Source organism: Mustela lutreola, chromosome 15, assembly GCF_030435805.1.
Source record: "Mustela lutreola isolate mMusLut2 chromosome 15, mMusLut2.pri, whole genome shotgun sequence".
NCBI classification, from domain to species: Eukaryota; Metazoa; Chordata; class Mammalia; order Carnivora; family Mustelidae; genus Mustela; species Mustela lutreola.
This window is the reverse complement of record NC_081304.1, coordinates 16,832,666-16,845,417: the sequence shown is the minus strand read 5'-3', so window position 1 is coordinate 16,845,417 and position 12,752 is coordinate 16,832,666. Positions and strand designations below refer to the sequence as shown.

General features: G+C 58.4%; 2 protein-coding genes across 4 annotated transcripts in view; both read left to right on the top strand.

The window, feature by feature from the left end:
• Window positions 1-5,892, top strand: part of CRHR1 (corticotropin releasing hormone receptor 1) — a 50,748-nt gene extending 44,856 nt beyond the window's left edge. For 2 of the 3 annotated variants that reach the window (XM_059149066.1, XM_059149065.1), the window contains one exon: window positions 82-363. In XM_059149066.1, the coding sequence (XP_059005049.1) occupies window positions 82-222 (141 nt within the window). In that variant the 3' untranslated portion in view covers window positions 223-363. Of the gene's footprint in view, window positions 1-81 lie in introns of all 3 variants that reach the window. The other variant, XM_059149064.1, reaches the window with a different exon arrangement.
• A 3,887-nt stretch (window positions 5,893-9,779) lies between these two features.
• SPPL2C (signal peptide peptidase like 2C) lies at window positions 9,780-12,015 on the top strand. The gene has a single exon (XM_059148653.1). The coding sequence runs from the start codon at window positions 9,828-9,830 to the stop codon at window positions 11,907-11,909; it is 2,082 nt and encodes a 693-aa protein (XP_059004636.1). The 5' UTR covers window positions 9,780-9,827; the 3' UTR covers window positions 11,910-12,015.
• The last annotated feature ends 737 nt before the right edge of the window (window positions 12,016-12,752 follow it).

Here is a 12,752-nt window from a genome sequence, read left to right as displayed (position 1 = left end):
CCACTGGTGCGGGCCCTAGGGAAGGGAAGGGGGTGCTGAGACCCAGGCTCCCGCAAAGTGCTCTGCTCCGCGCCCTCGCAGGTCCGCTCCGCCATCCGGAAGAGGTGGCTCCGGTGGCAGGACAAGCACTCGATCCGCGCCCGCGTGGCCCGCGCCATGTCCATCCCCACCTCCCCGACCCGGGTCAGCTTCCACAGCATCAAGCAGTCCACGGCGGTCTGAGCTGGAGGGCCAGCGTCTGGAAGATGCTCTCCAGGCTCCGCCAGCTGCCCTGCCTGTGGAGGGGACCGGCCCCTTCTCACACTCTGTATCCCCAGAAGCCGCTGACACCGACAGCCTGGGGGACACGCCCCCTCCCCGACCCAGGCAGAGCGGGAGTTCCAGGCCTGTGAGAGCAGCCACGGTCTGGGCCCCGAGATGAATGGGAAATCATCTGTAGGACTGGTCTGGGTCCAGGGCCTCTGGCTCTCCCGTGCCCCAGTCCTCCCTGGAGATGGAAGGAAAATGGAGTGAAAATGGCCAGCTGGGAACCCAGAGCAGTACATGGGTCCCTCCAGGAGGTGCCTTCTCCCAGAGCACAAGAGACCTGGGGCCTGTCCTCAGCAGCTGGGGGGCGACAATCCCTGTCCTAGAGGAATTAGGGGAAACTTTTGTGACAGCCTCCAACCACTATGATGATGCCTCCGGGTGTTGGCAATGCCTTCCAGTACCAACGGGAACCAAAGCCAGGTTGCCAGAAGCCCCAGGCAATGTCATTAGAAATCAGGTGACATCATCAGACCACAGGCCACACAGCAGGAAATCCTCCCGAGCACCCTGGACTTCATCTGTGGCACTGTGGTCAGAAACGCCCTGTCTCGCTGCCTTGCACCTTGGACCTTGACTTCCCTGTAGGCCAGCAGGCTGCCCCACCTTTACCCCCACGGTATTCACACCCTGCTTTCTGTCTCCTCCTGTCCCTGGTGTCTCCCCCTGTGTGGGAAGATGGGGATGGGAGGGAGAGGGAGTGTCCTGTGAGCAAGAAAAAGGGGGTGCCCCAGACAAAGCCAGTGTCCCTTTCAGGGGGCAGAGAATACTCGGGGCCCTCCTGCCTGCTGGCCTCCGGGGAGCCTCTGTGCTGGTCGCAGGGAATTTGGGGTTCCCTGGGTGACCTCTGGGGCAGCATGATTAGCTAAGCAGAGATAGGAGAAGGGGCAGGGCACTTGGCTCCTCTCTGCCTGAGGGTCCTAGAGCTGGACAGCTGGCTCTTGGGACAACCAGCTGGCCCCCACTGGACCCTCCCGTGGCCAGAGGTCCTGGGTCACTGGAGCCAGGCTTTCAGAGATAACAGCATCAGCTCTGAGGGGTGGCTGTTGTAAATAATAATATTTATCTTTCCAACCAGCATTTGTGAATGTCTGGTCTGCACAGGGCTGGGTGGGGAGGGCGCAGCAGAGAAAGGGAGGCCAGTTTTCAGTCTTTGGGACCAGGATGTGGCTGGGAAACCTGACACCACTCTCACCCCTCAGGGTGGAGGCCAAGGTGAGCCACTGGGGGCATGCGTCTTCGGACTCAGCTGCCAAGGACAGCTCTTAGAAGGGGAAAGTCATGGGGAGGGAGCCACAGGTGAACAGTGCCAGGCAAGGACACTGTGGATGGGGCAGGGGCCACGGGGACAGCTTGAACCCAGGTGTGGCCATGGGACCAGACAGGAATGTGTCCCAGCCCCAAGGGAGGGGCGGAGCTGGAAGCCAGAAGTACAGCTGGGGAGGCCTTGACACTGTCTCGGCTTGAGACTCCCAGAAACAGACTCAGAAACAAGGTTTCCAGAACCAGTTCAGGGAAAGGGAGCCCAGGAAGAGAGTGGGGGCGTGAGGCCAGGAAAGGGAAGCAGCGGAAGTGGGGGACGCCCACCTCCACAGCACCCCCTAGAGGCAGCCGGAGCGTAGTCCTGCAGCAGAAGCTTGAAGAGCCAGAATAGGGCACACCCCAGGGACCACAAGGGAGGAAGGCTGCTGGGGGGGGGAGGGCATTAATCCCCTTGCACTTCCCCCAGCGACATGAGCCATGAGACCAGAAGAGAAGGCCTGGGCACAGCAGCCCGTGGTGGAAGGCAGCCCGCACCAGCTCCCGGGGCAGCAGAGGGGGTGGGACACAGAAACTCCACCCTGGCACCCAGGGATAGGGCAGCCTGGCTCTCGCTCCTGGGTCTCCAGACTGGGGTTGCGGGGAGGGGACCAGAGGCACCAGGACAGAGATAGGCTGACAGCCTCCTGAACAAGGGCGGTGGGGGGACAGTGAGAGAATAGTCCCAGAGAAAAATTTGTGGAACAAGAGGGACAAGAAGTGCCCACGATCGAGGTGTCTTTCGCAACTCTGCCTTTCACTCAGTGAAGAAGTGAGAGAGCAAGGCTTCCCCTGCACAAGTTGGGCTGTGGGGACGGGGCTCCCCAAGGATGGAGGAGCATTGGAAGGAGGTTGCGTGGACAAGAGGCCCCGGGGACCCAAGCTGGGGCACCGCCCCCTTTCCTGCCTGTGCCTCCAGGTTGCTTTAGCTGCTGGGCCCCCTCCACGCACCTGCTGTGCACTCAGCCCTGCCTGGTCCAGCACAAGGGGCAGAGATGAGCGGGACCCCCAAGACGAGGGCCAGCAGCCAAGGGCAAAGCCACCAGCTCCAGAAGGCCGCATCAGAGGACACCTCCAAGACGAGGCTGACAGTCATCAGAGAAGCTGCTCGTGGGGGCCCTGGCCAGGGGCTTCAGGATACCCCCCCATTCGGAGACTAAAGGGAGGAGGGCTGCTTCAGGAACATCCGGGCCCCCAAGAACTGTATCTCCTCTGCCACGGGCAGGTGCCCAGAGTTTAACCCTTCCACGGCCCCTGGCTCAGAGACCAGGATGAGGACAGGCCCCCAGATGGGGTCTCTGAGGGTCACTGTGCCCTGAGGTTCAGCTGGTGGGCTGGGTGGGAAGAAGTCCCTTGGGGGTGCGTGGGGGTGTGTTGAACGGACAGACACACGAGAGCTCTTCTCCATGCCGCACCCAGAGGCTGCAGTTCTGGGGTACCCCACCAGAGCCCATTTCTCCCTGCGACCCTCCTTCATGGGCACAGACCCCTAGTGGAGGAAAAACCGCCCTATGGGGTTTTGGTTTTCCAGTTTGGGCCCCTTCACCTTTGAGTGGGACAGCATGGCCCCTACCCTGGGGTCCTCTGTTTCCCCTCCAGGCCTCCTCAGTCCTCCTGCCCCTACTGAGTCAGATGCCCTGGGATGGGACTGGGGAGGGAGTCAGATGTGGGAAAAGCATGCTAGGGAGGAAGGGAGGTTTTAGAATCCAGATGTTAATACTTAACTGTGGGCATTGGTAAACTGCTTTGCAATCAGCATAATCCTTTATAACATGTGTTATCTAGTCTTCAAGTGACTCAGGGAGCAGGGAACACCCCATTTTACAGCCAAAGAAACTGAGGCCTGGTGATCCCTCTGTGATCAAAGGTCCAGGGCTCTTTCCAGCCCTCAGTGGGCTGCAGTCCCCAGGTTTGGGTTTCAGGAGGCTGCGACAGATAACGCAGCTCTGGGGGGAGGGGACAGCAGGAAGCCTCAGGGCTTCCGATCATCTGGTTGGGGACCAGTCCCAGGTAAAGATGGGACCAGCCCAAAGATGGCTCGGCCAGCGTCCAGTTGCTGAGCTCAGCTTGGTGGGAGCAGTGAGGGTTCTGCACGTCTGTCCCGATTCCCAGCATGCACGCCCTACCTTCCCAACACCCAACACCCTTCCACTCCTTAAATGGATACTTAATGGCAAACAGGCCACCAGAAGCTTCTGTGGGTCCCCCTGCACCCACCCAGGCTCTGCTCAGCCCAGGCAAGGGGGTCACCAGCCTCCAGCTCAAGGGCCTCTCAGGATCATTTCATGGACCGCTCCGACTTCAAACTCAACTGCCCGCCCAAAGACGAACGGGAGCTGATCTCTGGGTTTCAACACCAGCAACACCCTCCAGGGCTGAGTGCTTACTAAGCACCAGGCACAGCCAAGCCCCTCACCTGCTCTTCATACCACCCTGTGAGGCAGGGGCCGTTATCCCCACTAAACAGGTGGGGAAAGGGAGGCACAGAGAGGGTACAAGACCTGCCCCAGGGCGCCCAGCGGTGGCATGGCTGGGTGTGAGCCCAGGCTGGCCTCATCCAGCCTCTACGTGCTCAACCCTATGGAGCAGGAGTTCTTTGCCCCTCCATGCCCCGCTGCTCCCTCCAATGCCCTCCCTAGAGAAACTCCTCAGTTTCCCTAGCTTGTGGGCAAACAGCACGCAGACAGAAAGCTAGATGTAGAAGTTGGCCCCTACAAAGTGGGGGTGTCAGGGAGCCCACTCCTGAGCCTGGTCCCGCCTCCAGGTGTCCCAGCCCTGTCGCTGTTTCATGCCAGAGCACTGCCTCCTGTCTGTCCCTTGTACAGCTCGCCAGCCTCTGCAGACCCAGCTGGTCAGGCTCGGGCTCAAGACAGGCCCGCACCATGTATATTTTCCAAAGTTCTATGTGTGTTGGAAACATCAATGAGCTCATCGTCTGGGGATAACTTCAGAGACCACCTTCAGCCCCCAGACTGCCACCCACTCACTCCATCTGCCCCTCTGAAGGGTTCTGGACAGATGCCTGCTGCCTGGCCTTATTGCCCACTGGGCCAAGGCAGGTGGGGGCAGAAGCAGGGGTGAGGGCCATGTACTCAGTGTACCGTGAGGAGACTGGGCAAGTGAGGTGGGCACCCAGCTAGGGTGGGGGAAGACGAGGAGACAGACCCACAGGGGCTCCTGCCTCTCACCTCCATTGCTGGGGCAGTTGGGGAGGAAGCAGAGGGTGACCCAGTCCCTTCTCGGTGTCTGTACCATCTCTAGAACGTGCATCTAGGACAGCCCCAGGCAAGGAAGTGTGGCCCGTGAGGGGGCCAGTAAGCTGGGCCCCCTCCCCACCCTCTTGAACAGCCACACTGGGCTAAGGCCTGCTGCGTGTGAAGTCAGCTGTCCTTGCTGCCCTGAGTGGAAAAGACAAATGCTCCAGGTGCCCACTCTAGGTCCCCACACAGAAGGTGGAGACACCGCCCCTGGCCTGCCTGGGACAGTGAGGCCGAGAGCCCAGGCCATGGCTAGAGAAGCAGCAGGGAAAGGAGCAGAAGCTGCAGATACAGGGGGAGGCCCTCCAGGAAAGGGATGGAATTTGGAGATGGGGGTGGGCCGAGCTGCAGAGTCTTGGAGCAAAAAACCAGCCTCAGCCACCTGTCACTTGTGAGATGGCGCCGTCGGGGGCATTGTGCAGAGCGCCCCCTACAGCCAGACAGAGAGAAGAGCAGCTCCAGGGTCGTGGGAATGAGGCGGGATCGAACTGGGGATGAAGGTGGGAGGATCTAGGGAAGCAGCCTTTGGAAAGACACCCAGAAGCCTTCAGTGAACCAGGTCCCAGGAAGAGCCTCAGAGGGAAGAAGACTAAAGAAAATTCTTTGAGCCAGGACCCCAGGAGCTCCAGGGTAGATGAGGGAGGAAGGGCAGCAGCAGGCTCTTTTGGGGGAGCCTGTGTTTCTGAACCCCAAGTAGGGGCATAGAGTAGTCTAGTTCCAGAACTTTTCATCACCCGAATGGAAACCCCATTCCCATGAAGCTGTCACTCCCCATTCCACCATCCTAGCCTCTGGCCACCACGAACCTTTCTGTCTCTGTAGCTTTCACTAACCTGGATATTTCACAAAAGTAGAACCATACTTGGGGCACCTGGGTGGCTCAGTGGGTTAAAGCCTCTGCCTTTGGCTCAGATCATGATCCCAGAGTCCTGGGATCGAGCCCCGCATCGGACTCCCTGCTCAGCGGGGAGTCTGCTTCTCCCTCTCTTTCTGCCTGCCTCTCTGCCTACTTGTGATCTCTATCAAATAAATAAATAAAATCTTAAAAAAAAAAAAAAGTAGAACCGTACAGTGTTTGTCCTTTCGTGTCTGGTTTCTTTCACTTAGCACAAAGTTTTCAAGATTCACCCACATCATAGCAGATGTGAGAACTTCGTTCCTTTTTTACTGCTGAATAATATTCTACCACACAGAAAGACCACACTATCCATTCATCTGCTGAAGGCATTTGAATTCTTTCCATCTATTCTGTGTTACTGTGAATAGTGCTGCTATGAACATTCACGTACAAGGGTTTTTTTGTTTGTTTGTTTTTGGAACACCTGTTTTTTATCCTTTTGTTATGTACCCCAGGGGTAGAATTCTGGGTCATATGGTGACTCTACGCCTCATGTACCAATTATCCGCAAACGGCTTTCTACGGGCAGTTGCACCATTGTACATCCCCACCAGCGACGTAGGAGAGTTCTAATTTCTCCACATCTTTACCAGAACTTGTTACTACCTGCGTTCATAGTCACAGCCACCTTGGTGAGTGTGCGGGCCGGTTCTTAAGAGACCCAAGACTCCCTGTGTTGGGAGATGGGGGCCCAGAACGAGGATCTAAGCTGAACATCAGCGGGGCCCCAGACAGATTTTATTATCACAGCACTCAGGAAGGAGCTGGCTGGCCGCCCCACCGCGCTCAGATCTAGGTGCTGGAATGCAGAGAGGTCTTGCTTCCCTAACCATCCCTGACCATCGCGCCAATCCTTCTCTGCAGTGGGAACCCATGGAAGGAGCAGCCGGCAGCCTTCCCCAGTCCCCAGGCCTTGCCAGGTGTCCCCGCACCAGCTGGGGGTACGCTCACCAGTCTGCTGGCTCTTTCAGTCATGTATTTCTGACAGTTACCTTGTCATTGCAATTACTGTTTGTAATTGAGTTAAATGTTACAGTCACGGACAAAACAGAATTGCACAAACAAGGAGAAATGTTGTCTCTTCTGAAAACTCAGTTGAAAGACACAATCTGAGTCACACAAACAATTAGCTGTCAACTCAGGTGGGGGCGAGACAAATAAAAATACCTGGAATCGGGGTGGGGGGAGATTGGGAGAGTCCAATCTCTAGTTGCCGGTGGTGTGGTGGTGGCTCTAGCTGCCGACCACTTCGCAAGATCCTTGAAGCTTGCCCTCCAACCCCCGCCCACCGAGAACCCAAAGCTGGATGTTGGGGATGGTGTCTTATCAGCGTGGATTTTTCAAGGAAGGTGACCTGTGATCAAAGCAGATGCCCTAAGGAGATCAGTGACTAGTTGTTCTGTAAAAGTGAAAATAAAATGTATTTTGTAGGGACGCCTGGGCAGCTCAGTGGGTTGAGCTGCTGCCTTCAGCTCAGGTCATGATCCTGGGGTCTTGGGATCGAGTTCCACGTCGGGCTCCTTGCTCAGAAGGGAGCCTGCTTCCTCCTCTCCCTCTGCCTGCCTCTCTGCCTGCTTGTGTGTATTCTCTCTCTCTCTGACAAATAAATAAAATCTTTTAAAAAATGTATTTTGTAGGTTGAATTGTGTTCCCAGAAATGATATGTTGGGAGTTCTAAACTCCAGGACCTGTAAATGGGACTTTATTTGGAAATGGGACTTTGAGACATAACCCTGTTAAGATGAAGTCACTGAATGGGCCCCAGGGCAGTATGAGGGTGAAGGTGTGGGGAGAGCAGAGGCAGAGATGTGACTGATGGGGCTGCAGCCCAAGGACACCAGGATCATCAGCCACCACCCACATGAAGAAGCAGTGAGAAAGGACATGGTGAAGGGTCCTACCCAGTGTCTCCGAGGGAGCCTGGCCCTGCTGACACCTTGATTCTGGACTTTGTCCCAGTCAGCATGGCCTGTATAACAAATAGTCTGGGGGCTTAAACAACAACTACAATGTCACACAGTCCCGAGAATTGGGAAGAGTGAGATCAAGGTGCCGGCTGAGTGCGTTCCTCATGAGGGATCTCTTCCTGGTTTGCAGACCTCTGCCATCAGGGTGGAATCTCACGAGGTGGAGAGGGAGGTCATCTCTCTCATGTCTCCTGTAAGGAAACCAATCCCATTCCTGAGGGCTCCACCTTCAAGACACCATTTCCTTCCAAAGGTCTCACCCCCAAATACCATATGTAAAGGTATGGAGACTTTTCAATGAGTGCCATCTTCAAATGATTTTTTTCAACACACCCATGTGTTAGCCAGTCCCAGTCATCTGGAACAAGTGAGCAAGCCAGAGTCTGCTGGGCACCCAGTGCAGAACATGGCAGAGTTCACCAGAAGTTTCCATCTTGTCCAACACCCTGAGTTTCCATCTTGTCTCTACTACTCACATGTCACCTTGTCTCTACTACTCACATGTCACGCCTGGGGCCTCGGTCCCTTCTACTGAAAAGCAGGGTCATTCACAAACACATCCCACGCGCGTTTTCCAAGGATCATTTGCTGTTCCAGAATCTGAGAGCAGCAGAGAGATAGACAACGTCTCTGTCCTCACAGAACTTGACCAGCGAGACACAGAAAATAAACTAGGAAACATATAAGCAAAGACCTGAGTTGTGGGGCGCCTGGGTGGCTCAGTGGGCTAAGCCTCTGCCTGCCTCTCTGCCTACTTGTGATCTCCATCTGTCAAATAAATAAATAAATAAAATAAAATAAAATAAAATAAAATCTTAAAAAAAAAAAAAACAGACCTAAGTTGTGCCATGAATGCTAAGAAGAAGGCTTGTTTGCTCCTGGCCATGGTGGTGGAGGGAACACTGAGGCATGGTACGATGAGAACTAGCAGCGGGTGAAGCCTCTGGGCGGGGGGTCAGAACTGGATGGCCAAGAAGCCTTCTGGAGTCAAGAGGCTGGACAGCTCCTTGGGCAGGGCAAGGCCTAAGGGAGGGGTTGGTATGGGAGCTGGATCTGAGGCCTGGGGCGTGGGCCTGTGGTCTGGGCTTCTCCAAGCTCAGGTTTACTCCTCCATTTAGAGGGCATGCTCAGGAACTAAAGCTGCTGTCACAAAGAGACCCATCATGAGCCGAGGGCTTAAGGAAGATAATGTATCCAAGTGTCGGTGTCGTGCTTCCCATAGCATGGGGCCATGCCAACAGCCAGGGTCCTGCTTCCTTTCCTTCCTCTCTTTCCATCCCTTAGGACAACGTTCTCCCCACCATAGTCAATGGCCTTCCCATGACTGGCTTGTGAAACAGGAAGAGACAGACCAGGGGCCTCGGGATCTCTGTCCAGGCTCCTGAGATGCTCCCGTCATTTCTGCTCAATTCCAATGGCAAAGACTTGACCATATGGCCGATCCGAACTCCAAGGAGAGCTCAAAATGAAATTCTGGTCACGTGTCACTACAAAAAAGCGTGGGTTTTGGAGGGCGCCGCACAGCCTCAGGCCAGCTGGACACAGTAGTAATACTCCCCTGCAAGGACGCGATGGGTACAGATGAAGTGCGCGGCACTTAGTAAGTGTTCAATAAAAGTTTGCAAGGTCAGTGAGGTCAGGGCTCCCAGAGGCCTCAGAAACCCTGTGGTCCAATGTTCTCATTTCTTGGCAGCTGAAGAAACAGGTGCAGAAACGAGAAGCATCTGTCCAGTTGCCCAGTCCTTAAGGGCCAAAGTTGGTCCAGAATCCGTGTCCTGGATCCTTGACCCCATCCTCTCTCGCCTCCGATTTCCAATGACTGATCCAGGCCTACCAGGAGCTGAGCAGAGAGCAGGGACCCTGGGGACCTCTGGGTGGGGGGCGGCAGGGCTGGGGGACAGCCCAGAGAAGCACCCTGGGCTCCGAAGTAGTGCCCTGAGCCCTGGTGGCATGGCTTTGTGACCAGGTAGGTGTGGCTCCAGTTTCCCAGACAGGAGGCCGGGTGGCTCTGTGACAGAGGGCCACACCCGTTCCCCCCCCCCCAAGCCCCCGCCGGGAGCAGCGGCCGCTCGGGGAGGCAGCGGCAGGCGGCTGAGGAGGATGGCGTTCCTGGGCGGCTTCCTCCTCCTCCTCCTCCTCACCAGCACCGTGGCCCGGGGGGAGTACGGCGTGGTCCACGTGGTGGCCGAGAACTGGAGCAAGGACTACTGCGTCCTGTTCAGCTCTGACTACGTCACCCTGCCCCGGGACCTGCGCCACGCCCCGCTCCTGCCCCTGCACGATGGCACCACAGCGCCCTGGTGCCCAGGCCGGGACGCCCCCGGCGGGGCCCAGCCCAGCTCCCCCCGCCAGCGGCCCCTCCGCCGCACCACCGCCATGGTCATGAGGGGCAACTGCAGCTTCGACGCTAAGGGCTGGCTGGCTCAGGGCCAAGGCGCCCACGGGCTGCTCATCGTGAGCCGGGTCCGCGGCCAGCAGTGCGCGGACACCAGCCCGGCCCCCCAGGACCCCCAGCAGCCCCTGCCAGGCCTCACCATCCCGGTGGCTGTGCTCCGCTACGCCGACATGCTCGACATCCTCAGCCACACCCACGGCAGCGCCGCGGTCCGCGTGGCCCTGTACGCGCCCCGGGAGCCCGTCCTCGACTACAACATGGTGGTAATCTTCATCCTGGCCGTGGGCACCGTGGCCGCCGGCGGCTACTGGGCGGGTCTGACCGAGACCGACCGGCTGCGGCGGCGCTGGGCCGGAGGAGAAGGAGGAGGAGGAGGAGGAGGAGGAGGAGGAGGGGGGCCGGGCGGGCACCCCCAGCAGGGAGCGCCGGCGGCCCGGGGGGGCCGGGAGGACGAGGACGAGGACGTGCCCGTGGACTTCACGCCGGCCATGACGGGGGCCGTGGTCACCATGTCCTGCTCCATCATGCTGCTGCTCTACTTTTTCTACGACTGCTTCGTCTACGTCATGATCGCCATCTTCGGGCTGGGGGCGGGCACCGGCCTCTACAGCTGCCTGGCACCCCTGGTGCGCCACCTGCGCCCGCAGCCTGTGCGGGGACCCGTGGCCGGCCGGAGGGTCTGTGTGCACCAGCCCCTGCTGCTGCTGGCCAGCTTGTGCGCCGTGGTGACCACCTTCTGGGTGGCCCACCGCAACGAGGACGGCTGGGCCTGGCTCCTGCAGGACACGCTGGGGGTGGCCTACTGCCTTTTCGTCCTGCGGCGGGTGCGGCTGCCCACACTCAAGAGCTGTGCCTCTTTCCTGCTGGCCCTGCTCGCCTTCGACGTCTTCTTCGTCTTCGTCACACCCCTGCTCACCAGGACCGGGGAGAGCATCATGGTGGAGGTAGCCTCTGGACCCATGGATTCCTTGAGCCACGAGAGGCTCCCCATGGTGCTCAAAGTGCCCCGGCTGAGCTTCTCAGCTTTGACGCTGTGCGACCAGCCCTTTTCCATCCTAGGCTTCGGGGACATTGTGGTCCCTGGCTTCCTGGTGGCCTACTGTCACCGCTTTGATGTGCAGATCCACTCGCGCCAGGTCTACTTCGTGGCCTGCACCACAGCCTATGCCATGGGCCTGCTGGTCACCTTTATGGCCATGGTCCTCATGCAGATGGGCCAGCCCGCCCTGCTGTACCTGGTCTCCAGCACCCTGCTCACCAGCCTGGCTGTGGCCACCTGCCGCCAAGAGCTCACCCTCTTCTGGACCGGCCAGGGTAGAGTGAAGACACCTGCCCAGCCCGTGACAGGGCTCCGTGGAGCCCCTTCGTGTGGCTCGGAGAAGCAGGAGGGTGCAGCAGACGTCCACGTGGCCAGCCAGTTTGAAGGGGCTGCCAGCCACCTGGCAGAGGACTTGGACGGCAACCTGGAGGAGGACACGGCCGACACCGCCACCGTGTCTGAGGACGAAGTCACTGGTCCGGGTGGTCGCAGTGATAGCTCTGAGGGCTGGAGCGATGCCAATCTGGACCCCAACGAGCTGCCTCCTGCCTTCCCTGGCGCCTTGGAGGAGCCGATGCCACGGGAGCCGCAGGCCATGCTGAGACCGATGATGCCGCTAATGCCCCCGCCCTCAGAGCTGGGCCGTGCCCAGGCCCAGGCCTACAACACTGGCCTGCCCTGGGCAGGGCTCCACAAGAGGAAGGGCTTGAAGGTGAAGAAGAGCGTGTCGACCCAGGCTCCCCTGTGAACCGGAATGCTGAGACACGTGCCTCGAGGGGGGCCGACAGAGTGCGCCACAGTGCAGCCACACGTGGTCCAAAAGCAATAGGGGCATTAAAGATATTCCATTTCTACTCAGCAGAACTTCGTGGTCTGTTGTGACTGGGAGAAAACAGCGACCACGGCATAGATCCATGCAGGGCCTGGAGGGTTCTGAGGCTGGGTGCCAGCCCCCAGGTATGCAGAGCACTTAACAGGCCCAGAGAGGGCACGTGACAGGGATGAAGTTCCTCAGCAAGGTCAGGAATTGCTCCCAGGGCTTACTGGACAGCCACCTCCCCTCTCCCCACCTGCCCACCCTCCACGCCGGAGCCCCAGCTCCCCAGCCTGACCGACGGGCCCCATCCCCGGAGCCCCACCTCACGGCCCGTCTTTTCCTCATGCTCGGGTCCAGTAGAACCATTACTGTTCCTTGATCGCACCACACCCTCCCCTCTGTCTTTGCACATGCTAGTCCCTCTGGCTGGGATGCCCCTTCCATCCCAGACAGAAATACCCCAACCCAGGTTTACTCAAACACTCTTAGACACCTTTCAAGTGCTAGCTCACATCCACCCTTCCCCCGCCGAGACCTCCCTGCTCCAGACGTCCTGACAGCAGCACACGCCCAGCGTGTTCCCGTTCTCATCCACCCGTTGTGTCCACAGGCACTGAGTATGTACCTGCTGTGTGCACTGCCCCATGGGGGGGCCACAGAAGGAGGCTGCTGTCTAGCTGGGGAACGGCAATTGAGAACAGACCAGAAACAACCTGAGAATCACCTCAGAGCAGGGAGGGAGAGATCAGAACCCGAGTGGAAAAATGTAGAAGA